At 43.6% G+C, this 23,310-nt stretch overlaps 1 protein-coding gene and 1 pseudogene across 6 annotated transcripts in view; both read right to left on the bottom strand.

The window, feature by feature from the left end:
• Positions 1-23,310, bottom strand: part of LOC127487786 (solute carrier family 53 member 1-like) — a 147,879-nt gene that overhangs the window by 26,446 nt on the left and 98,123 nt on the right. For 4 of the 6 annotated variants that reach the window (XR_011380027.1, XR_011380028.1, XM_070052149.1 and 1 more), the window contains one exon: positions 4,545-12,128. The exons of 1 other annotated variant lie outside the window; for it this stretch is intronic. Coding sequence is in view for 3 of the 5 variants with exons in the window: in XM_070052149.1 (XP_069908250.1) it covers positions 11,855-12,128 (274 nt within the window). In the remaining 2 variants the exon portion in view is untranslated. Of the gene's footprint in view, positions 1-4,544; positions 12,129-23,310 lie in introns of those variants that run through there. One more of the 6 variants, XM_070052151.1, reaches the window with a different exon arrangement.
• On the bottom strand, positions 15,830-17,655 carry LOC138844248 (coiled-coil domain-containing protein 115 pseudogene; annotated as a pseudogene).

Below are 23,310 nucleotides of genomic sequence, written 5' to 3'. Positions count from 1 at the left end.
CTTTGCTGATGACCTGAGAAATGTAGCAGAAAATGGTTCAAGTGCTTAGACCCCTGAACCCATGTGGAAGACCTGGATGAAGCTCCTGCCTCCTAACTTCAGCGTGGCACAGCCCTGGCCATTGTGTGGCCATCTGGGGCATGAACCAGCAGATGGAAAATTTCTCTCTCTCTCTCCTCCCCCTGGCTATTCAAATAAATAAAAAAATTTTTAAAAAATTATTTTTCTGGTACCTGATATTATAGATATCTGTCTACTGGACAGAAATAGCTCAAGTTTATTTGGCTTGAGTATCATTAGAAAAAATAATTCAATAAAGAAATATTTATAAGCTGCAATTGTATGGAGAAATGTAAAGATGTTAAGAGGTCATGCATGCTATTACTGACTTCAGAGAACATAAAATTTAATTTGAAAGTCAATAAGTCTAAAATTCACAAAGATAGTCACATAAAAATTATATTGATGTATGGTGTATGCTAGTGGTCGGATGGTAGCATCACAGGGTCAAAGGTATCCAGGGAAAGTTCTGGGCTGTCTCCCTGGAAGCAGAGACAATCCCATATCACTTTTTTCCCCTTTATCACTTTTTTGTGGCCTCCCAAAAACTTTCCTGACACCAGGCTGACACAATGTAAGTTTTTAGAAATAACATAACAAAGGCACTAGTCCTGTATTCAAAAGGACATGTAATCAAGAAAGAATTATAGTAACAACAACAACAAAGGTAAAATAACCACACTTAAAAGGAAATATAGGGGGCTGGTGTTTTGGTATAGGAGGTAAAGCTGCAATCTGCAATGCCAGCATCCCATAAGGGCGCCAGTCCAGTCCTGGCTGCTCCACTTCTGATCCAGCTCTCTGCTATGGCCTGGGAAAGCAGTGGAAGATGGCCCAAGTCCTTGGGCCCCTGCACCCGCTGGGAGACCTGAAAGAAGCTCCTGGCTTCCGTTCAGTGGAAGTCTGGCCATTTCGACTATTTTGGGAGTGACCCAGCAGATGGAAGACCTTTCTCTCTGTATCTCCCTCTCTGCCTGTAGCTCTCTTTCAAATAAATACATTAATTAAAAATAAAAACAATATTCTGCTGGTATCTGAATGGGGCAAACATGGCGCTGAGAGATTCTAGTATTTCGTGAACCATAATGAGGTCCACTTCCCCTGGTGTCTACGACTAGTAAGGTTTACAGCATCCTTAGTGCACCCCTTAATTACACCCTGCTGAGTTAACCCGGCCCCGTTTCGCCGTTTCAGGGTGATCACTGCAGGGTTATGGGGAGCTCTCTCTCAGGTCTTGGGGTTCTTCACCAAGAACAACCCTGGCGCCCAATGTGGCAGTAACTTATGATAAAAGAATTCAAAATCACTCACGAGAGTAACACCTCCACGCCTTCGGTGCAGGACGCCTGCCTCTGGTCCCAGTGATGCAGGAAAGCTTAAATAACTTTAAGCCCACGAGCTGGAAGCCATTATCTCCTTGTCTCTGCGCTGTCATGTTCAACTACCTGTCAATCAGGGGACCGCATCACAGGAAGTACCGCCTCTTACCGGGAGGTGGGGGTGGAGCCATGTAAACGCTTCCGTTTTTCTAAAGCCATAAAAAACTAGGAAGAGCAGAAACTGCCTTCTTTTCCTTGCATGATAATTCCCTTTCCCTGGCACACTTTCCTGAAATAAAGTCCTAATGGGCCTGTGTATTTTTCTCTTTATAAATAAAGCTGATCACCCTGCATGCCGTGTTTGGGCCTGTATTTAGAATTCTCTAAGTAAAAGGCAGGAGTCTGGAAAATTAATTTAGACCCAACCTAGCTCCGGAAGCCGGCACTGTGGAGAGTGCCAACAGGAAGTCGCCCTCTTGGTTCAAATTCAGGAGGCCAGGGGTCCCCTAGGCAGGGCCCTAAAGGAGGACATTCCAGGTAGGTGAGTGGCGCTGAGGGCCAAACGCCATCAGCCAGGGCCCGAGCGATGGGGACAGGGGCTGAGTTGTGCAAGAGTGAGTCCAAGGGCGGGAGCGCGCCTCGGCCGGGAATGGAGCGCTGCTTGCACACGGGTGTGCTAGAGTCAGGCCAGGCATGAGCAGGGCCATGGCTCTGGTCTTGGGCGGGCAGGCGGAGTCCAGCTGAAACAGGGAAGGCGACATCAGTGGCAAAGCACGGGGGTGAACGGAGCAGGCAGGGTGATTTCTGGGAGTGCGTCTGCTGCAGTCTGATCCCAGGCAGGTAAGCGTCCCCGATGGCCCACTTCCCAACCACCAGCCCAGGGACAGACTGTCCTCCGACTGTCGCTGAAGCCACTGCTGGCCCTAAGTGAGCCTGTCCCTTCCTTGGACCTCAGATTCTGCAGCTGTGGAGTGGGCTGTCAGTGACGTGGAATCTCCTGGTTCCTTTGTCCCGGCATCCGCGCCCTCGCGCCTGAATCCAGAACCACAGCTTCCTTTTCGGAACTGTGTATCGCCTGTCCGGTCCACACAGTTCAAGAAGCTTGACCCTGGGCTTCCATTCCTGCCTCAGAGTGGACAGAGTATCCACGTGTCTAGCTAATCTGTTGTCCCAGCCTCACGGACACTTTGATGGGTTCAAGGACCACAGTGTGGCCCCACCCAGTCCACTTGGCATTACATAATTGAAATACAGGGGAGGATTCATAAAATAGTGTCAATTGTTTATGTACCAGCGGTACATTTTGCTATTTTTTTTTTAAGATTTATTTATTTATTTGAAAGACAGAGTTAGAGAGAGAGAGAGAGAGAGAGGTCTTCCATCGGCTGGTTCATTCTCCAAATGGCTGCAATGGCCAGAGTTGGGCCGATCTGAAGCCAGGAGCCTGATGTTTCTTCCAGGTCTCCCACACAGGTGCAGGGGCCCAAGCACTTGGCCCATCTTCTACTTCTTTTCCAGGCCATAAGCAGAGAGCTGGATCAGAAGTGAAACAGCTGGGATGTGAACCAGTGCCCATATGGGATGCTGGTGCCGCAGGTGGAGGTTTAGCCTATTTTAATACTACAGCACCAGCCCCATTTTGCTATTTTGTCCATAGATTACACTCATTCCAAAGTGACTTTTGCCCACACTCTAAATAATTTAATTTGAAGAGATTGTGATTTACTCTTTGAACTTTAAGATCAAACACACAACGTCGCATATCCACCGTTAAAGTACAAAACACTTCACACACACACACACACACGTGGAACCACTGATCAGCTCTGTAGAATTGCCTTTTCTGGAATGTCATTAGAGGGTCCAGACAGTGTGGAATCTCTTCAGACAGGCATCTGAATCAATGGGTGATTCAGCCAGGTCTTTACACTTTTGAAAGTGTGCTCATTTCTGTTGCAGAATATATATTCCATTGCTAGGATGTATATTCCATTGCTTAAATATATATTCCATTGCATGGATGTACTTTCACTTGGTTATGCATTCGGCCATTGAAGGACATCCTGGGAAAGTTTTGGCCATTATGAATAGAACTGCTGCACATAACTGCATGCTTGTTTGGATGTCGTTTTTCAAATCAGTTGTCTAAGTACAGTTTAGGGGTGTGATTGTGAGAGCACGAGGTGGAACTTGTTTAGCTTCGGAACCAGCCGCCAAACTCTTCTGCCAAGTGGCTCTCACGCCATGCACGCCACCAGCCACAATGCTTCCTGCTTCCCCTGATCCTCAGCAGTCGGCCTTGTCATTATTTAGGGTTGAGCAGTTCTAATGACCCTGCAGTGCTATCTCGTATTGCCTTCATTTACAATTCCCAAATGACACCTGGTGGTGAGCAGGTATTTGTATGAAAATTTGCTCTCTGTGTACTTTCCGTGGTCAGGTAGCCATTCCGGTATTTACCCATTTTTAACTGAATTGCTAGTTTTCTTATTGTAGATCCTTGATAAGTCTTTGTGTATTTTGAACCAAAATTCTTGACCACCCGGTATGTTTTGTAATTTTTTTTTTTGCACAGTCTATGGCTTTTTCTGTTCTCTGAAGAGGATTTTTCACAGAGCAGAATATGTAATTTTATAAAGTCCACATGCATATTTTTTCTTCAGTGAATTGTCTTCTGTTGTGCGTTACAGGTTATCATCAAGTCCAAGGTCACATTTTTTATTCTTCTAGAATGTTTATAATTCTGCATTTCAGATTTTCTAGGCTCCTGTTGGTTTAGCTGCATCATGTATTGCAGTGCCTGGGTTTGATGCCTGGCCCCAGTTGAGTCCACCTTCCTGTATGCACCCTGCAAAGCAGCAGGCAATGGCTCAGAGTTGGGTCACTGCTCCCTTGTGGCAGGCCTGGGTGGAGTTCCTGGCTCCCATCTTCTCCCCCCTCCCCTGCCACTGCCATCATTTGGGGGGTTAACCAGTAGATGTGGGAGCTCTTTCTCCCTGTCCTTCTGCCTCTCAAGTAAATATTTCACAAAAATAAAAAGTGTATCCACACAGTGGCCGCCAATGGCCTTCAGACCCTCCTAAGGCCAAGTGTTCTCGTGATCTTGGCTGCACTGGGGTTTGAAGTAAGTGTAATGTCTGCTCTTCTGAAATGGTATTGACATGGTTGTTTTAAAATGTAATTTACTTCCAAATAATTTCAAGTTTACAGGAATCTTACAGTGGTAACACAAAGTACCCCAACCCTTCCCTCAGATTGCCCAACAGTTACTGCTTTACCGTATTCACACCTCTACAGGGAACACTCCATTGTATTTTACTCCAAACCAGGACGGTCTCCCAGGTAAGCATCACTTAATCCCCAACCAGGACATCTACATGATTCCGACATAATAATCCAGGGGCTACTGGTTTCATGTTACTATTATGGTGTGGATTATTACATCTCTACAAGAAGTATGTATCTGTCATTTTTTTTGACAGGCAGAGTGGACAGTGAGAGAGAGAGAGAAAGGTCTTCCCTTTTCCATTGCTTCACACCCCCCCACCAATGGCCGATGTGGCTGGCGCACTGCGGCCAGCACACCACGCTGATCTGAAGCCAAGAGCCAGGTGCTTCTTCCTGGTCTCCCATGCGGGTGCAGGGGCCCAAGGATTTGGGCCATCCTCCACTGCACTCCTGGGCCACAGCAGAGAGCTGGACTGGAAGAGGAGCACCTGGGACAGAATCCAGCACCCCAACCGGGACTAGAACCCGGGGTGCCAGCGCCGCAGGCGGAGGATTAGCCTATTGAGCTGCGGTGCTGGCCTGTCATTTTTTCATTGTGATACTATGTCCTTGACTTGGTAGTGGATTGGGGGTCAGTTTGGGATGGGGCTAATTTTAGGATGTTGGGAACATAAGGGTTAGAAGTTAGAGTAATAAATGTAGGGCTTAGGAATTAGGGTTTACAGAGTAGGAGCTGGGGGTTTGGGTTGTAGATTAGGAGCTAAGAGTGAAAAATTGTGGTTAGGTGGTTAGAGTTAGGGATAGAGTTGGGGTTAGAGGTAGGGGTAAGGGTAAAGCTTACAGGTTTGGGGGAGGATCAGTTAGGATTGTACAGGTTCATTCTAGGCAGTATACACGGATCCTTTGAAACATGAATCAGAAGATAATGCTTTTTGTTTGTTTGTTTTAAAGATTTATTTATTTGAAATTCACAGTTACACAGAGAGAGAAGGAAAGGCAGAGAGAGAAAGGTCTTCCATCTGTTGGTTAACTCCCCAAATGGCCACAACAGTGGGAACTGTGCAGATCCGAAGCCAGGAGCCAGGAACTTCTTCCAGGTCTCCCACATGGGTACAGGGGCCCAAAGACTTGGGCCATCTTCTTACTGCTTTCCCAGGCCATAGCAGAGAGCTAGATTGGAAGTGAAGCAGCTGGGACTTGAACCAGCACCTATATGGGATGCTGGCACTGCAGGCAGTAGCTTTATCCACTGCACTGCAGCAGCAGCCCCAAGAATGCTTCTTTAAAGATGCCTTCTACTCTGTCTTCCTAGTTAACAGAACTCATGAAACTGTAGATTCTGCAGGGGAATATGTTTCCATAGCGCTTTGCAATCATTTCTCATCACTGCTTACAGGGACTCAGAAGGAGCATGAATCAGCATGCTTCTCGCAAGATGTGCTGCATCCCATGCTTCCTTGGTAAAGTGAAGGCTCTGCCACCTATGGGCTCTGTAAAGAGCTTCTCCAAGGCCCTTCCACACGCTTCCCAGGAGTCCACACCTCACTCAATTGAAAGTGGCAGTTGAGGCCAGACAGCTCTGAGAAACATGCATCAGAGCACACTTCTCCAAAGATACCATGTGCTCTGCATACGTGAACTTAAATCTTCACCAAACTGCGAGTTCTGTAACGAAGTCACTGCCCATGCTTCTTTGCTATCATTTCTTAGCATCAGGTACAGAGACCTATTCCAAGTTGTGTAAGAGACAACTGGAGAATAATCATTCAGAGCTTGTGTTATGGGTTGAGGAGGATCTGTCTCCCCCAAATCCATGCAGGTGTCCAAATTCAGAGGCCTTCATAGTGATGGTTGAAGGACTGAGGGTTGAGATCTGATATAATCATGGCGTCCGAGATGGCTCTGGTGGGTGGTTTTTTAGGTCATTGCAGGAGTGGGCCTAGAGGGTAGTTGTATTCCAACCTGATCAGCTATAACTTGAGAAAGACACAGTAATTTACAAACCTAGTTTTGGCAGAAGAGAGAACACAGGCTGCAGAATTAGTCAGATCTGGGTCCTAATCCCAGCTTAGTCATTGTTGTCGCATCCAGGGCTACTCACCTGACCCTCACTTTTCTCCTCTAGCAATGGGCCAGATGTCCCTCAGTGCTGTGGTCACTCTCCCCTTGGGGAAGTCTGTCCCTTCTCTTGGGATAACACAGAACACCCACGAGAAGAAAATGCACCTGTTACTGTAGCTGTCATTAGAACTGTTTCCACAGAAGGATCAGAAAGATAGGACCAGCATTTTGGCCCAGCAGGTTAAGCCTCTGTGGACAGAGCTCAATTGCTCCACCTCTGTCCCAACTCCCTGCTAATAAATCTGGGAAACAGTGGAAGATGCTCAAGTGCTTGGGCTCCTGCTACCCATGTGGGAGACCTGGATGGAGCTGCAGCCATTTGGGGAGTGAATCAGCAGATGGCAGATTTTCTGTGATGCTCTTTCAAAACATGTATTTTTTTTTTAAAAGAAAATATAACCAATCAAATGAAACTTCAAGTTTACTTCATTAAGAAACTATAAGACAGATTATAGGGACAGGTTTTGGTATCAGAAAAAATTTTAAACAGACTAATATATTCATGAGTCTTTTTTTAAAAAGACTTCTTTCTTTTAAAGTCAGAATTACAGAGAGAGAGAGAGAGAGGGAACGAATGAATGATTGGATGTTCCATTCACTGGTTTACTCTCCAATAATGGAAACAGCCATGACTGTGCCAAGCCAAAGCCAGGGGATTCTTCCAGTCCTCCTACATGGGTGTAGGGGCCCAAGAACTTAAGCCAACTTCATGGTTTCCCAGGTGCATTAGCAGGGAGCTGGAGCAGCCAGGACTTGAACTGGCAACTATATGGGATGCTAGTGTTGCGGCTGGTGGCTTACCTGCTATGCCAAAATGCTGGACCCAATAGAATAATCTGACACAGGGCAGTGGCTTCTGATAAGCAGATAAGAAAAAAAATTGTCACATTTCCTTTCTTGTCGTAAAACTGATACTGAAATTAAAACTATTAAGGTAATGCCAAGCCTGATAGGAGCTCAGTAAACACACACTAAATTAACCTTTTCCACACATGAGAACTCCTGGGCCCGACCTGCTTAGCTTTGGAGATCAGGTGAGCTCGGGCACATTCAGCAGTGTGGCCTCAGAAAAGCAGACTTTGCCCTGCATCTTACACACCCGTCAGCTGCACTAAGAGACTGAATTGCTGGAGTTTCTTTTGGATGTGTGTCTACTTTCATACATGAGACAGGGTCGCAGTTTTATTTACTGTGTATTAGTTTTGTCAAGTTTGGCACTAGACTTATGCCGGTTTTATAAAATGAAGTGAATAACTTTTTGTTGTTGCTGTTCTGCTTGGGAACAGATTATGTAGTATAATTATGATGAGTCTAACTCTGCCTGTCAAAAAAAAAAGATTTAAAAGAATTTTTACTAAAGGGGGGAAAAATATAAGAACTCCACAATCCCCCTAAAGGAAAATGTGGAAAATAAGAAAAAGAAGTGAATTAGGAAGTATAAAATTGGTCATTAATCTCATAACCTTAAAAAAGATTTAATAGAGGGGGCCAACTTCATGGCACAGTAGGTTAATCCTCCTCCTGTGACACTGGCATCCCATGTGGGTGCCAGTTCTAGTCCTGGATGCCCTTCTTCCAATCCAGCTCTCTGTTATGGTCTGGTAAAGTAGTGGAGGATGGCCTGAATGCTTGGGCCCCTGCACCTGCATGGGAGATGGGGAGGAGGCACCTCGCTCCTGGCTTCAGATCGGCAGAACTCTGGCCATTGTGGCCATCTTGGGAGTGAACCAATGGAAGGAAGACCTTTCTCTCTGTCTCTCCCTCTCACTCTCTATGACTTACCTCTCAAATAAATAAATAAAATCTTTTAAAAAAGATTTAATAAAAATTACCCATATAAAGATACAGGTCAGTAAAAGCCCTAGAATGCTGGATATGCCTAAGATGGAAAAGAAAGGAGAGAGTGGTCTCCTAGAATCTCAACTGCTCAGGGTCCTTGTCTCTTGATAAACAAATTGAACTGATTCATGAATCCCTGTATAACTGAGATGCTATCTATTTGGAAAATACAAGACATGAGTACTGTAGGCATGCACATTAAGTTGTCAAACTGTAGACAGGGGTGTTGAGTTATCTGGTGACTCATACATGTATTCACAGCCCAACTTGGGTACATCTTAATTAGCATGTTCAGACTGAGGTTACAAAGAAAGAGAGTGAATACCAGAGATGTGGTACTGAAGATGAAAGGGCCCTAATGCGTTAGACAACAAATTATTTTTTTTCTTTGTATTCTGGGCATATTCAATCTTAGCATCACTCTCATATTTTTCCTTAATATACAGAAAACTTAATACTTACTAATACTTAATAATACTTGCTGCAGGAATTCTGCAGAAAGTACCACAGAGTTCCATAGTGATAACAAGTGCCCAGCTCTCTTACATGGTACTGTAACTACAATTTCCTCTATTTGAGATTCTCTGTGTGGATTAAAAAATAAAAAGGCTTACTGTATCAGTCCCATTGCTTTCATGTCATACCCCATGTATTACCTAAAGAACAAGGTCACTTTCAGTTCTTGCAGTTATTTTTAACTTAGTAAAATAGTTTTTTTTTTTTTTTAAAAATTCACCACTGTAGTCTGTTGTTCTAAACCCACATACAAGTTAGTACCAAGGGGAGCCATGTTCAGAGAGCCAAGAAACCCAGAAAGGGAAGCAGAGTCACACAGACCATTCACCAGTGACAAAGGAGGCAGAAGACTGTTGGAAAACAGAGAGCTTGTAATAATGAAAAAAGGACAGTTTTGTAACCAATCACTTATTTGCTTTTAAAAACACATAACCACATTAACTTTTTGCTTTGTACAACCATCTAGAAACTATAAAACCGTACCACCTTGTGCATTTAACTACTTATCAAGAAGGGAAGTCCATATGTCACAAGAATTCTACCCATACAAGGAGGGAAAGGGAGACAGCTAATAGCATAGTCACAGATACAACAGGAATCCAAGCAAGCATCAATTCTCTGACGTCACCTTTTCCATTTACCAGAGTGGAGAGTAAGAAAGCAAGGAAGGAGAAAGGGAAAGAAAGAAGCATCCACAGAGGACTAGTCACAATCCAGTTACTCCTGAGAGCCACAGCTCAGGGTTTCATAAAACAGCATCGTTTGACCAACACGGTTTGGGGGAGCAGGGTGAGGGGTAGGGAGGGAGTCTGAAAAGAAAACCATTTCTCACCCCATTCCCCTCCTCAGTATTCTTCATTGATACAAGGGTCTGTGCTAATCCTGAAAATGGCAAAAAATTAATCTTCAGAATGTGATAAAGTTTAAGAGTTCTGTTCTTTTTCAACCAAAACGTGAGTTTCTCACAGTTTTACTTTACAGTTCAAAAGAATAACAATTATCATAAACAATGGCTTCGGGATTTCCCACAATCATTCTCCCTGCTCCCACCATGCTGGTGTGGCTCCAGGATGTGAAGGCAGGGTCCTCAGAGACAACGATTAGGAAGCACTGCTCCTCCCTGAAGTCCACATCCTTCCCACAGACTCGTGGCGGTACAGAGGAAGAACCACAGTAACACAGTGGACGTCTCATCAAGTAACAGGTTTGAAGGTATATCAGGGGGACCGTGTCATTAGCAGACACACAGAATCCAAGGCAAACACACATTATCTTTCATTGTTCTCCTTAGGTTGATTGCACCAGACAGAAACTGAACGTGGCTTTGATTCAATAATAAAGTAAACCAAAGGTTTATGACAAGGAAACACACTTCAGTGGAAAATTAGTATTATGATTCTCCTCACTTCAGGGGAAACTCTGATTTTGTCTCTTACTTCTTCTCCCACTATAATTAAGCCAATATATTCTGGAAGGTAGCTTCTGAGGGCAACTTAGTATCAGAGTTTGGACAATTCACACAAGAAATATTATGAGCCATACCAATCAACAGCCTCCTTTCTGCTCCCAAGCTTCTTGTATTGCTTAACTTAAACTGCTCCAAATCTAATGGGATGCTTTTACTTTTTCACATTTGGTAAGTAGAGCGTGGTTAACGCTGGTTAAATGATTGGTCTGGAGCACTGAAAAGCACAAATTCCTTTAGCTCTACCCAGCTCTACCCCATATTACCATAAGGATGCTCTAAAAATTTTTATTGAAGCAAGAACATTTATTTGTTTTTTGAACCATCCACTGGTTCCAAAAGTCTGCAACATCCAGAACTGGGCCAGGCTGAATGAAGCCAGGAGTCGGGAGCTTTGTCTGGGTCTTCCCCATGGGTGCAGGGTCCCAAGATATTGGGCCGTCTTTTGACTGCTTTCCTAGGTGCATTAATGGGGAGCTGGAGCAGAAGCAGAGCAGCTGGGAATCGAGCCAGGGCAAATGTGGGATGCCAGCATTGCAGATGGCGGCTTGACTCACTGTGCCACAGTGCCTGCCCCAAGCAGGAACATTTAAATTGCTGTCTACTCTCAGAACAAAATTTTACGTGAACAGTATGATACTGTCCAGTGTAGACACAATGCTGGGAAGCACATCTCCACAACCTGTCACTCCTAGTTGGAACTTAATGCTTGCTTGTCATCTCATCCTCACTTTCCCCTCCCCACCAATCTGCTCCCTGATTCTAGGAGTTTCACTATTTTAGGTTCCTCATGTAACTGGAGTCATTATTTGCCCCTTCCATTATCCTTACTCACTAAATATTAAGATTTAAAAAAATAAAGATATTCTCTAGGTTGGATCCATATGAAATTAGTTTATTATTATTTTCTATAGCTGAAAAATAGTTGAATATCAACAATTTCATTTGGTCTAACTTATTAAGCTTCCTAGGATAAATGTTATACGAGGCTAAAGCCCAAAGAACATACGGCCCTAAAAAAGTAGAAGCCGGGGCTGGCACCGGGGCTCACTAGGTTAATCCTCTGCCTGTGGCACCGGCATCCCATCCCTGGTTCTAGTCCCAGTTGCTCCTCTTCCAGTACAGCTCTCTGCTGTGGCCCGGGAAGGCAGTGGAGGATGGCCCAAGTGCTTGGGCCCTGCACTTGCATAGGAGACCAGGAAGAAGCACCTGGCTCCTGGCATCGGATTGGCGCAGCGCCAGCCGTAGCAGCCATTTGGGGGGTGAACCATCGGAAAGAAGACCTTTCTCTCTGTCTGTCTCTCTCTCACTGTCTAACTCTGTCAAATAAATTAAAAAAAAATTCTTTAAAAAAAAAAAAAGAAGTAGAAGCCATACAAACTGAGAAGCGAGGCGAGGCCGGCACAGGGATATGCTCTGGTTGTACTTCCATGACTGATTCTTCCTGGTCCATCATCTGCTCTAGGAGAGTCTGATCATCTGCATTCAGAGGGGCCACAGAGATGTCCCACACAGCACGGAATTCACCACAGTTATTCAGATGTTTGTTCTCCAGGCGAAAGAAGTTCCACACAAAACGCCTGAGCAAAATGGTGCACAGCAAACAGATTACTTGTAAAATATGGACATAATATTACTACTATAAACCTACCCAAATACCAAGATGCCACTCATGGAAACAAAAATGAGGAATTAAGGCTAGGTTATTAAAATAAATCAGGGAAAATGGTGTGGGGTTGGTGGGGAAGCAAACGAGAGTGGACTATATAAAAGGGACTCCTGAATGCAGTGTTTGAGTGCTCATCCTCCCACTCTGTTCAACAAATGTTTACTGAATGTCTGTTGTAAGGCAGGAAAATGCAATGGAGAAAGCAGATAAAGCCTCTGTCTTCACAGAGTGTAATTTCTAGTGGCAGAGACAGATAAAAGTAAGTAGGCAATGAAGTGGGCAATGACAGACACTATGAAGAACATCAAGCAGAACGAGGGACTGAGCAGTCTCAAGAGTTTTGGTCTTGCGGAATGATGATGCTATTAACCAAGATCAGAGGATAGTGTGGTTTCTGTTGGACTAGAGCTACTTGTCAGACATTCATAGTAAAAGGGGGACATGAGTCTGCAATTCAAGGGTGCAGGGTTGGAAATGGCTAAAGACAGTATTTCAAATAACCGTTTAGGGATACTGAAACTGGAGGAGAGATCAGAGACTAAGGTGTAAATCCTGGAAAACCCCGAAAATCAGTCTGATAATAAGGACCAGTAAAGGAGTTGAGAAAGAACAGCACATGAGAAAAACAATGTAAAGCAAAAGCCTTGGGAGAAGTACAGAGAACTGACCGTGAGATTTAGCATAGCAGAGAGGCAATAGCATCTATGAGCACATAATCTAAGGCAATATACTCTAAGATCACGGCTCCACCTCTAACTAGCTGCAACAGCCTTGGACGAGTTACTTAGCCTGCACTTCAGAGTCATCAGTCAAAGCAATCACAACAGTACCTATCTCAAATTACAATGAGGATTCATAAATTAGTGTAAGGAGCTTAGGACAGTCCAGATACAGAGCAGGCATGACATAGTGTTTTCTGCTACTGCTATTATTATTACAGATAATTAACAAAACTTTCAGTTGAATTAAAGAGAATGGGGGGTGGGGCAGTGCTGTGGCTTAGCGGGTTCAGCAGCCACCTGCAATGCCAACATCCCATATGGGTTCCAATTTGAGACCCAGCAGTACACTTCTGATCCAGCTCTCTGCTATAGCCTGGGAAAGCAACAGAAGATGGCCCAAGTGCTTAGGCCCTTGCACCCATGTGGGAGACCAGGAAGAAGCTCCTGGCTCCTGGCTTTGGATTGGCCCAGCTCCAGGTGCTGTAACCACTTGGGGAGCGAACCAGTAGACAGACCTCTCTCTGCCTCTGCCTCTCTGTAACTCTGCCTTTCAAATAAAGAAATAAATCTTTAGAAAGGAAAAGAATGGGAGAGAAGTGAGAATGGAGATAGCAAGTGCAGACACTTCTTGAATTTGCTATAAAGGACAGCAGAAAGAAGCGCAGTCATTGCAAGGGTACAGTAGGTTCAAATGGGTGAGAAAACGTTTGATTCTATTATTAAGCAAATGACTTTTTTTTTGAGAAACAATATGAGTAAAAAAAGAATGGAATTTTTAACTAGAATTTTTTTCTTTTCTAAGTTTATGAAGCAGTACACAGGAAAGAGAAAGAACTGCCTGGTGGTGGGGGGAGGGTGGTGGCAGCGATGGTGCCAGAGTCAGGAAGGGTAAGTGAGCTGACCAAATGGTGTGGAGACATTTCTGATCACTCTTTATCTTTCAGGTCTATCTTGCTGTTTCCAGCGTCTATGTTATTGGATTGGGAAATGTTTGTTCATCCTCACTCAGAGGAATGTCATGTACCTATCTGAAAATATCCTGTGTCATCTCATCTGTGAGAGAGAGTTTCTCTGGGTAGAGTTCCAGGTAGGCAGTTTCACTGAAGACTTGATTCGAATGAATTCTCACTTTAATTGTTGGTGTTCAGAAGTCAGCTGTCAGTCTGCCACTTTTCTAAAAGCAATCCTTTGTGTTTTAAATAAACATTTTAATTGAAGGATGGCATTAAATATAGAAAAGCATGCGAATCCTAAGTGTACAGTTTAGTTGTCAGAAACCGATCACACTGTGTAATTATCATCCAGAGATACAAAGCACATCATCAGGTACTGTAGGCACCTTTAGGACCCTCTCTAATGTTCACTTCTGGGGAGTTTATTGATTGGCCTTTCATATTTAGCTGTGCCATCTATCTAGAAACAATTTCACATACATTAAAGTTAGGATTCACTTTTCTTCTCTATATGGATACACAGTTGACTCATCTATTAAAATGCCTCTAGGGTTGGCACTGTGGCATGGCAGCCTAGGACACTGCCTGTGGCGTTGGCATTCCATATGGGCACCGATTTGTGTCCAGGCTGCTCCTCTTCTGATCCAGCTCTCTGCTGTGGCCTGGGAAAGCAGTGGAAGATAGCCCAAGTGCTTGGGTCCCTGTACCTGGAGGAAGCTCCGGCTCTTGGCTTCAGATTGGCTCAGCTCCAGCCATTGTGGGCATCTGGGGAGCAAACCAGTGGATGGAAGAGTTTCTGTCTCTCCCTCTGTCTGTAACTCTACTTCTCAAATAAATAAATAAAATCTTTAAAATAAACACATAAAACACCTCTATTTCTCCATTGTTACATAGCTATCTTTGTCATAAATCAAGTATATATATATAAACCAAATACATATAAACTTATATAAACAAACATATATAAACATATATTTTATATATATATATATATATATATATATATATATATATATATATATAAGTTTATGAAGCAGTACATAGGGAAAAGAAAGAACTGGCTGAAAATCCACACAAAGTTTTTACACAAAATGCATCTTCTATGAATTCTATGAATTTTCCTTATTTCACTAACTGCATTTGCAGTAAGATGTAAAACAACCGTGGTAACAGCACTCATACTTGTCTCATGTATGACCTTAAGGGAAAGCTTACAGTATTTAACTGCTTAATAAGATAAAGATAATGGGTTTTGTTTTTTGCAGAAAATACCTATTTTTCTCAGGAGCAGATACTGTTAGCAATTATCTTTTCTATATACTGTTTCCCTTTTATTTAAAATGTGGTTAAATTATACATACTGATTTTTGGATGTTAAATCTTATTGTTTATAAAGTGAACCTGATTTGTGATATATTACCCTTTTTATATACTGTTGGACTATTATCAGCTAATATTTTGTTCAGGATTTTTGCAACTCTATACATGACATAGATTGATGGTTTTTGACATCTTTGTAGATTCAGAAATCACAGTCATGCTGGTTGCATAAAACAACCTAGGAAGCACTCTCTTTATTGTCCTTTCTCTTTAGAAGAGTTTTATGTAAAATTGATAATATTTTTTTCCTTGAAAATTTGGAAGAATCCCCTGGGCCTAGAATGTTCTTTGTGAGAAGTATTTTAATATGGATTTAATTGTTTTAACTGAAGTTTATCAGATTTTCTATTTCTTCTTTACAGGTTCTGGTAAACTGCTTTTTTATAGAGTTTTTTCGTTTTATTGAGATTTTTAAATTTACTGGCATAACGTTGAACATAATACTCATTTTATCTTGTTAAAAAATCACTAGATTTCTGATATTTGTAATTTGTGCCTTCTTTCCTTTTTAGTTTGATCAGTCTAGCCAAGCACTTTATTTTTTTTTTGTGTGCAATTTGATCGATGTTTTATTTCATGATAGGTTTTTTTTTTTTTTTTTTTTTTTTGACAGGCAGAGTGGACAGTGAGAGTGAAAGAGAGAGGGAGAAAGGTCTTCCTTCTCCGTTGCTTCACCTCCCAATGGCCGCTGCGGCTGGCACACTGTGGCTGGCGCACCGAAGGCAGGAGCCAGGTACTTTTCCTGGTCTCCCATGGGGTGCAGGGTCCAAGCACTTGGGCCATCCTCCACTGCACTCCTGGGCCACAGCAGAGAGCTGGCCTGGAAGAGGGGCAACCGGGACAGAATCCGGTGCCCCGACCGGGACTAGAACCCAGTGTGCTGGCGCCGCAAGGCGGAGGATTAGCCTAGTGAGCCGCGGCGCCGACCTCAGAATACAGTTTTAAAGAGCAACCCCACAAGCCAAGTTAAAAGACAAACTGGGAAGAAACATTTCACAGCTGGTATTACGGACAAAGAACGAATTCCCCCCAAAAGAAAGAGCTCCTAGAGATGGCCGAAAAGACCAACAACTCAGTAGAAAAATGAAGCGAGGACGGAGTTCCGGCACAGGGAAACACAGCTGGCCCCTCAACATGTGACCAGAGGCCCGGCCTTGCTCCGGGTAAGGTAAAGGCAGGCTTTGAAAAGCCCCGAAGGCCTCTTCTCACAGGCCCCTGGACCACCGCGGTCGGGAAGTTCTGACTTCGCGGTGTTGGCTTTTCACTGACTGCAGCCACTCTGGGCCCTTTGAGGAGCCAGTGGCTGCGGCCAGGGGCAGGGGCTCTTCACGAAGGAGGCAGACGGCAGGCGAGGCAGCCACATCCCAGGACGTCTGTGCTCCGGGCCCCGGCCCGGTTCAAGCTGCCTGAGTTTCTCCTGGAGCTTCCGGAGCTGCCTCTGACCCCAGCTAAGCGGATCTGGAGGGGGGCAATGTCCCCAGCTAGCTGCAGGCCATCCCTGAAGCTGGCTTGCGCCCGCAGCAGACTGAAAAACCAGGATTCCGAACCAGTTCAGGGGGTCCTGGGGCGCTGGGGCTCGGGCTCCGGCGTCTTGGTGGGGCCCTGGCGCTGGCGCAGAGCTGCCTCAAGGGGCCCCACCTTCTCCGGGATCTGGGCGCCGGCTCTCACCACTAGCAAGTTCTGGGTCCCTCCGGGGCCCCGCTGGCTCACATACACACCTGGGGCTCCGTGTGTTAGGCGTACTGCAGGGGGCCTACCTACTTCTCACCCATGGCCTAGCGCGCCTGGACGAGCGACATCCAGCCCTCCTCCACAGGGCCGTGCAGCGCCTCCCGTTTCGCCTCCAGCTCCTCCAGGTCCGCGAGCAGCTGCAGGATCAGCGAATCCAGTTCCGCCTGCACGTCCCGGGCCACCACGGGTCCGCCATACTCGGGTCTCAGGTGGGCTGAGGATCGGGTCTGGAGCCGACTCCTTTAGGTCGCCCAATCACCGCCAGCCGCGCTGGCGTGACAGCCAGTCAGCGTGCGGGATACGCCCCCAAGGAGGCGTTCCCAGTCAAGGACCCGGACAGGCCAACAGTATCTAGACTATCACATCACCCCGTTTAATGGCAGGCTCCCGGCGGGAAGTATAGGAGCCGAATTCCCCAATTAATGCCCCAAGTAGGCCAACCAGCTGCACAGTCTACGAGGGCTAAAGGTGGAGGCGGTAGCATTTTAAAAATCAGCCTACCGCTATAGCAATGGAAAAAGGCGAAGCCGTTTGGCAACCATTTTGATTCGGGAAAGAGTGGCTTTAATTACGGAAGGTGCCTGCAGGTACCTTCCCAATTAGTCTCTGTGCTATTGTTACAGCCAATAGGTTTTCTCGAGTCGCCAATCATGACTGCTTCAGCAGTTTATTGCCCGTTGGTAGCCGCTCTGGAAGCCCTGGGGGGCCGACATCTTTGTTAACGGCCGTCCCACATCACGTGACCTAACAAGCACTTAAAAATTTTTATATATTTAAGATTTATTTATTTATTTATCTGACAGGCAGACTTACAGATCGAAGGAGAGACAGAGAGTGAAGTCTTCCATCCTCTGGTCCATTCCTCAAATGACCCAAGGGCAGGAGCTGGGCCAATCTGAAGCCAGGAGCCAGGAGCTTCTTCCGGGTCTCCCACGCGAGTGCAGGGGCCCAAGCACTTGGGGCACGTTCACTGCATTCACAGGCCATAAATAGACAGCTAGATTGGAAGAGGGGCAGCCGGGACATGAACCAGTGCCCAGATGGCATGCTGGCACTGGAAGTGGACATTTAACCTATTGTACCACAGCACCACCCCCCACAACCAAGCATTTTATCAGTAATATTAAATTAGTCTTTAAAAAGCTAACTTTGGCTTTGTTAATATTTTCTAACTTTGTTTTCTATTTCCTTATTTTCTGTTTTTGTATTTCCTTCCTTCCACTTTCTATCAGGTTTGATTTACAGTTTTTAGATTTTTTTCTAACGTACTGAGCTATACACTTAAAAAAAATGTATTTGTTATTTGAAAGACAGAGTGACAGAGAGACAGGCAGAGACACAGACAGAAAGATCTTCCAACTGCTGCATCAATCCCCAAATGGCCACAACAGCCAGGGCTGGACCAGGCAGAAGCCAGGAACTCCATCAGGGTCTCCCACATGGTGGCAGAACCCAAGCACTTGGGCAATCTTCCATTGCTTTCCCAGGGAGAGTAGCGGGGACCTGGATAGAAAATAGCAGCCAGATGGAACCTTCTCTAGGATTGATCACATACTAGGCCATAAAGCAAGTCTCAGCAAATTTAAAAGAATTAGAATCCTACCATGCAGCTTCTCAGACCACAGCGGAATGAAGCTGGAAATTAGCAACTCAGGAAACCCCAGAAAGTATGCAAACACATGGAGACTGAACAACATGCTCCTGAATGAACACTGGGTCATTCAAGAAATCAAAAGAGAAATAAAAAACTTTCTGGAAGTAAATGAAGATAACAACACATCAAAACTTATGGGATACAGCAAAAGCAGTAGTGAGAGGTAAATTTATAGCAATAGATGCCTATATCAAGAGACTGGAAAGGTACCAAATAAATGAGCTTTCAGTGCATCTCAAGGACCTAGAAAAACTGCAGCAAACCAAACCCAAATCTAGTACGAGAAGAGAAATAATTAAAACCAGAGAAGAAATTAACAGGATTGAATCCAAAAAAACATTACAAAAAATCAGCCAAGCGAGAAGCTGGTTTTTTGAAAAAATAAACAAAATTGACACCCCATTGGCCCAACTAACTAAAAAAAGAAGAGAAAAGACCCAAATCAATAAAATCAGAGATGAAAAAGGAAACGTAACAACAGACACCACAGAAATAAAAAGAATCATCAGAAATTACTACAAGGACCTGTATGCCAGCAAACAGGAAAATCTATCAGAAATGGATAGATTCCTGGACACATGCAATCTACCAAAATTGAACCATGAAGACATAGAAAACCTAAATAGACCCATAACTGAAACAGAAATTGAAACAATAATAAAGGCCCTTCCAACAAAGAAAAGCCCAGGACCAGATGGATTCACTGCTGAATTCTACCAGACATTTAAAGAAGAACTAATCCCATTTCTTCTCAAACTATTCAGAACAATCGAAAAAGAGGGAATCCTCCCAAATTCTTTCTATGAAGCCAGCATCACCTTAATCCCTAAGCCAGAGAAAGATGCAGCACTGAAAGAAAATTATAGACCAATATCCCTGATGAACATAGATGCAAAAATCCTCAATAAAATTCTCGCCAATAGAATACAACAACACATCAGAAAACTCATCCACCCAGACCAAGTGGGATTCATCCCTAGTATGCAGGGATGGTTCAACATTCGCAAATCAATCAATGTGATTCACCACATTAACAGACTGCAAAAGAAAAACCATATGATTATCTCAATTGATGCAGAGAAAGCATTCGATAAAATTCAACACCCTTTCATGATGAAAACTCTAAGCAAATTGGGTATAGAAGGAACATTCCTCAATATAATCAAAGCAATTTATGAAAAACCCACGGCCAGCATCCTATTGAATGGGGAAAAGTTGGAAGCATTTCCACTGAGATCTGGCACCAGGCAGGGATGCCCACTCTCACCACTGCTATTTAACATAGTTCTGGAAGTTTTAGCCAGAGCCATCAGACAACAAAAAGAAATTAAAGGAATACAAATTGAGAAGGAAGAAGTCAAACTATCCCTCTTTGCAGACGCTATGATTCTTTACTTAGATCCAAAGAACTCTACTAAGAGACTATTGGAACTCATAGAGGAGTTTGGCAAAGTGGCAGGATATAAAATCAGTGCACAAAAATCAACAGCCTTTGTATACACAAGCAATGCCATGACTGAGAAAGAACTGCTAAGATCAATCCCATTCACAATAGCTACAAAAACAATCAAATACCTTGGAATAAACTTAACCAAGGACGTTAAAGATCTCTACGATGAGAATTACAAAATCTTAAAGAAAGAAATAGAAGAGGATACCAAGAAATGGAAAAATCTTCCATGCTCATGGATTGGAAGAATCAACATCATCAAAATGTCCATTCTCCCAAAAGCAATTTATAGATTCAATGCAATCCCAATCAAGATACCAAAGACATTCTTCTCAGATCTAGAAAAAATGATGCTGAAATTCATATGGAGGCACAAGAGACCTCGAATAGCTAAAGCAATCTTGTACAACAAAAAACAAAACCGGAGGCATCTCAATACCAGATTTCAGGACATACTACAGGGCAGTTGTAATCAAAACAGCATGGTACTGGTACAGAAACAGATGGATAGACCAATGGAACAGAATTGAAACACCAGAAATCAACCCAAACATCTACAGCCAACTTATATTTGATCAAGGATCTAAAACCAATTCCTGGAGCAAGGACAGTCTATTCAATAAATGGTGCTGGGAAAACTGGATTTCCACGTGCAGAAGCATGAAGCAAGACCCCTACCTTACACCTTACACAAAAATCCACTCAACATGGATTAAAGACCTAAATCTACGACCTGACACCATCAAGTTATTAGAGAACATTGGAGAAACCCTTCAAGATATTGGCACATAAAAGACCCGGGAGGCACAGGCAGTCAAAGCCAAAATCAACTATTGGGATTGCATCAAATTGAGAAGTTTCTGTACTGCAAAAGAAACAGTCAGGAGAGTGAAGAGACAACTGACAGAATGGGAAAAAATATTTGCAAACTATGCAACAGATAAAGGGTTAATAACCAGAATCTACAAAGAGATCAAGAAACTCCACAAAAACAAAACCAACAACCCACTTAAGAGATGGGCCAAGGACCTCAATAGACATTTTTCAAAAGAGGAAATCCAAATGGCCAACAGGCACATGAAAAAATGTTCAAGATCACTAGCAATCAGGGAAATGCAAATGAAAACCACAGTGAGGTTTCACCTCACCCCGGTTAGAATGGCTCACATACACAAATCTACCAACAACAGATGCTGGCCAGGATGTGGGGAAAAAGGGACACTAAGCCACTGTTGGTGGGAATGCAAACTGGTCAAGCCACTATGGAAGTCAGTCTGGAGATTCCTCAGAAACCTGAAGATAACCCTACCATTCGACCCAGCCATCCCACTCCTTGGAATTTACCCAAAGGAATTTAAATTGGCAAACAAAAAAGTGGTCTGCACCCTAATGTTTATTGCAGCACAATTCACAATAGCCAAGACCTGGAACCAACCTAAATGCCCATCAACTGTAGACTGGATAAAGAAATTATGGGATATGTACTCTTTAGAATACTATACCGCAGTAAGAAACAACGAAATCCAGTCATTTGCAACAAAATGGAGGAATCTGGAACACATCATGCTGAGTGAAATTAGCCAGTCCCAAAGGGACAAATACCATATGTTCTCCCTGATCGGTGACAACTGACTGAACACCAAAAAGGAAACCTTCTGAAGTGAAATGGACACTATGAGAAACGGTGACTTGATCAGCATAGCCCTGACTGTTAATGAACAACTTAATACATTATCCCTCTTAGTATTTTTTTTGTCTGTTCTACTTAATATGACTGGTTTAATTCTGTAATTAATACACAGTTATTCTTAAGTGTTGAAAATTAACTGAAATGTGATCCCTGTTAAACATAAGAGTGGGAACAAGAGAGGGAAGAGATGTATAATTTGGGACATGCTCAAGCTGACTTGCCCCAAATGGTAGAGTTAGAAACGTGCCAGGGGACTCCAATTTAATCCCATTAAGGTGGCATGTACCAATGCCATCTCACTATTCCAAGTGATCAATTTCAGTTCACAATTGATCATAATGAAAGGACTAAGAGTCAAAGGGAGCACATAAACAAGTCTAGTACCTGCTAATACTAACCGATAGAATAAATAAAGGGGAGAGTGATCCAACATGGGAAGCGAGATACTCAGCAGACTCATAGAATGGCAGATGTCCTAAACAGCACTCTGGCCTCAGAATCAGCCCTAAAGGCATTCGGATCTGGCTGAAAAGCCCATGAGAGTATTTCAGGCATGGAAAGCCAAGACACTCTGGTTAAAAAAAAAGACCTAAATGAAAGATCTCTGTGAGTGAGATCCCAGTGGAAAGAACAGGTCTTCAAAGAAGGAGGTACCTTTCTCTCAAGGGAGGAGAGAACCTCCACTTTGACTTTGACCTTGTCTAAACAAGATAACAGTCGGAGAACTCAGAGGGCTTCCATAACCTTGGAAACTCATGACTGGAGCATAGGGAGATTACTGATGCCATAGACAGGAGTGTCAATTGGTAAAGTCAACAACAGGAGTCACTGTGCACTTACTCCTCATGTAGGATCTCTGTCCTTAATGTGCTGTGCATTGAGATTTAATGCTATAACGAGTACTCAAACAGTATATTTCACTTTGTGTTTCTATGGGGGTGCAAACTGTTGAAAGCTTTACTTAATGTATACTAAACTGATCTTCTGTAAAAAAAAAAAAGAAATTATCAATTCCCAACTTGACTCTCACTGGGATTAAACATGACAATAGGTCTGATCTGATTTCATCATCATTTAAAAAATCATCTATTATTTTTCACTTTATGTTTCTGTGTGGGAGCAAACTGTTGAAATCTTTACTTAATGTATACTAAGCTGATCTTCTGTATATTAAGAGAATCGAAAATGAATCTTGATGTGAATGGAAGGGGAGAGGGAGTGGGAAAGGGGAGGGTTGCGGGTGGGACGGTATGGGGGGGAAGCCATTGTAATCCATAAGTCGTACTTTGGAAATTTATATTCATTAAATAAAAGTTTAAAAAAAAAGAAAATAGCAGCCAGCACTTGAACCAGCACTCCAATAGGGATGCTGGTGTCAAGTGGTGGCTTTACCTGCTGTTCCACAACATCAGCAAAATCTTCCATTAAAATTGCAAATTCAGCTTCTGGCCTATCTCAGAGACATAATGTTCAGGAGCTTTGAGGAACTTGGCCAAGTGGGCCTCATGCTGGC

The sequence above is a fragment of the Oryctolagus cuniculus genome, chromosome 11 (assembly GCF_964237555.1).
Source record: "Oryctolagus cuniculus chromosome 11, mOryCun1.1, whole genome shotgun sequence".
Lineage (NCBI taxonomy): Eukaryota > Metazoa > Chordata > Mammalia > Lagomorpha > Leporidae > Oryctolagus > Oryctolagus cuniculus.
Note: the sequence above shows the minus strand (reverse complement) of the source record. Positions and strands in the feature narration are given on the sequence as shown.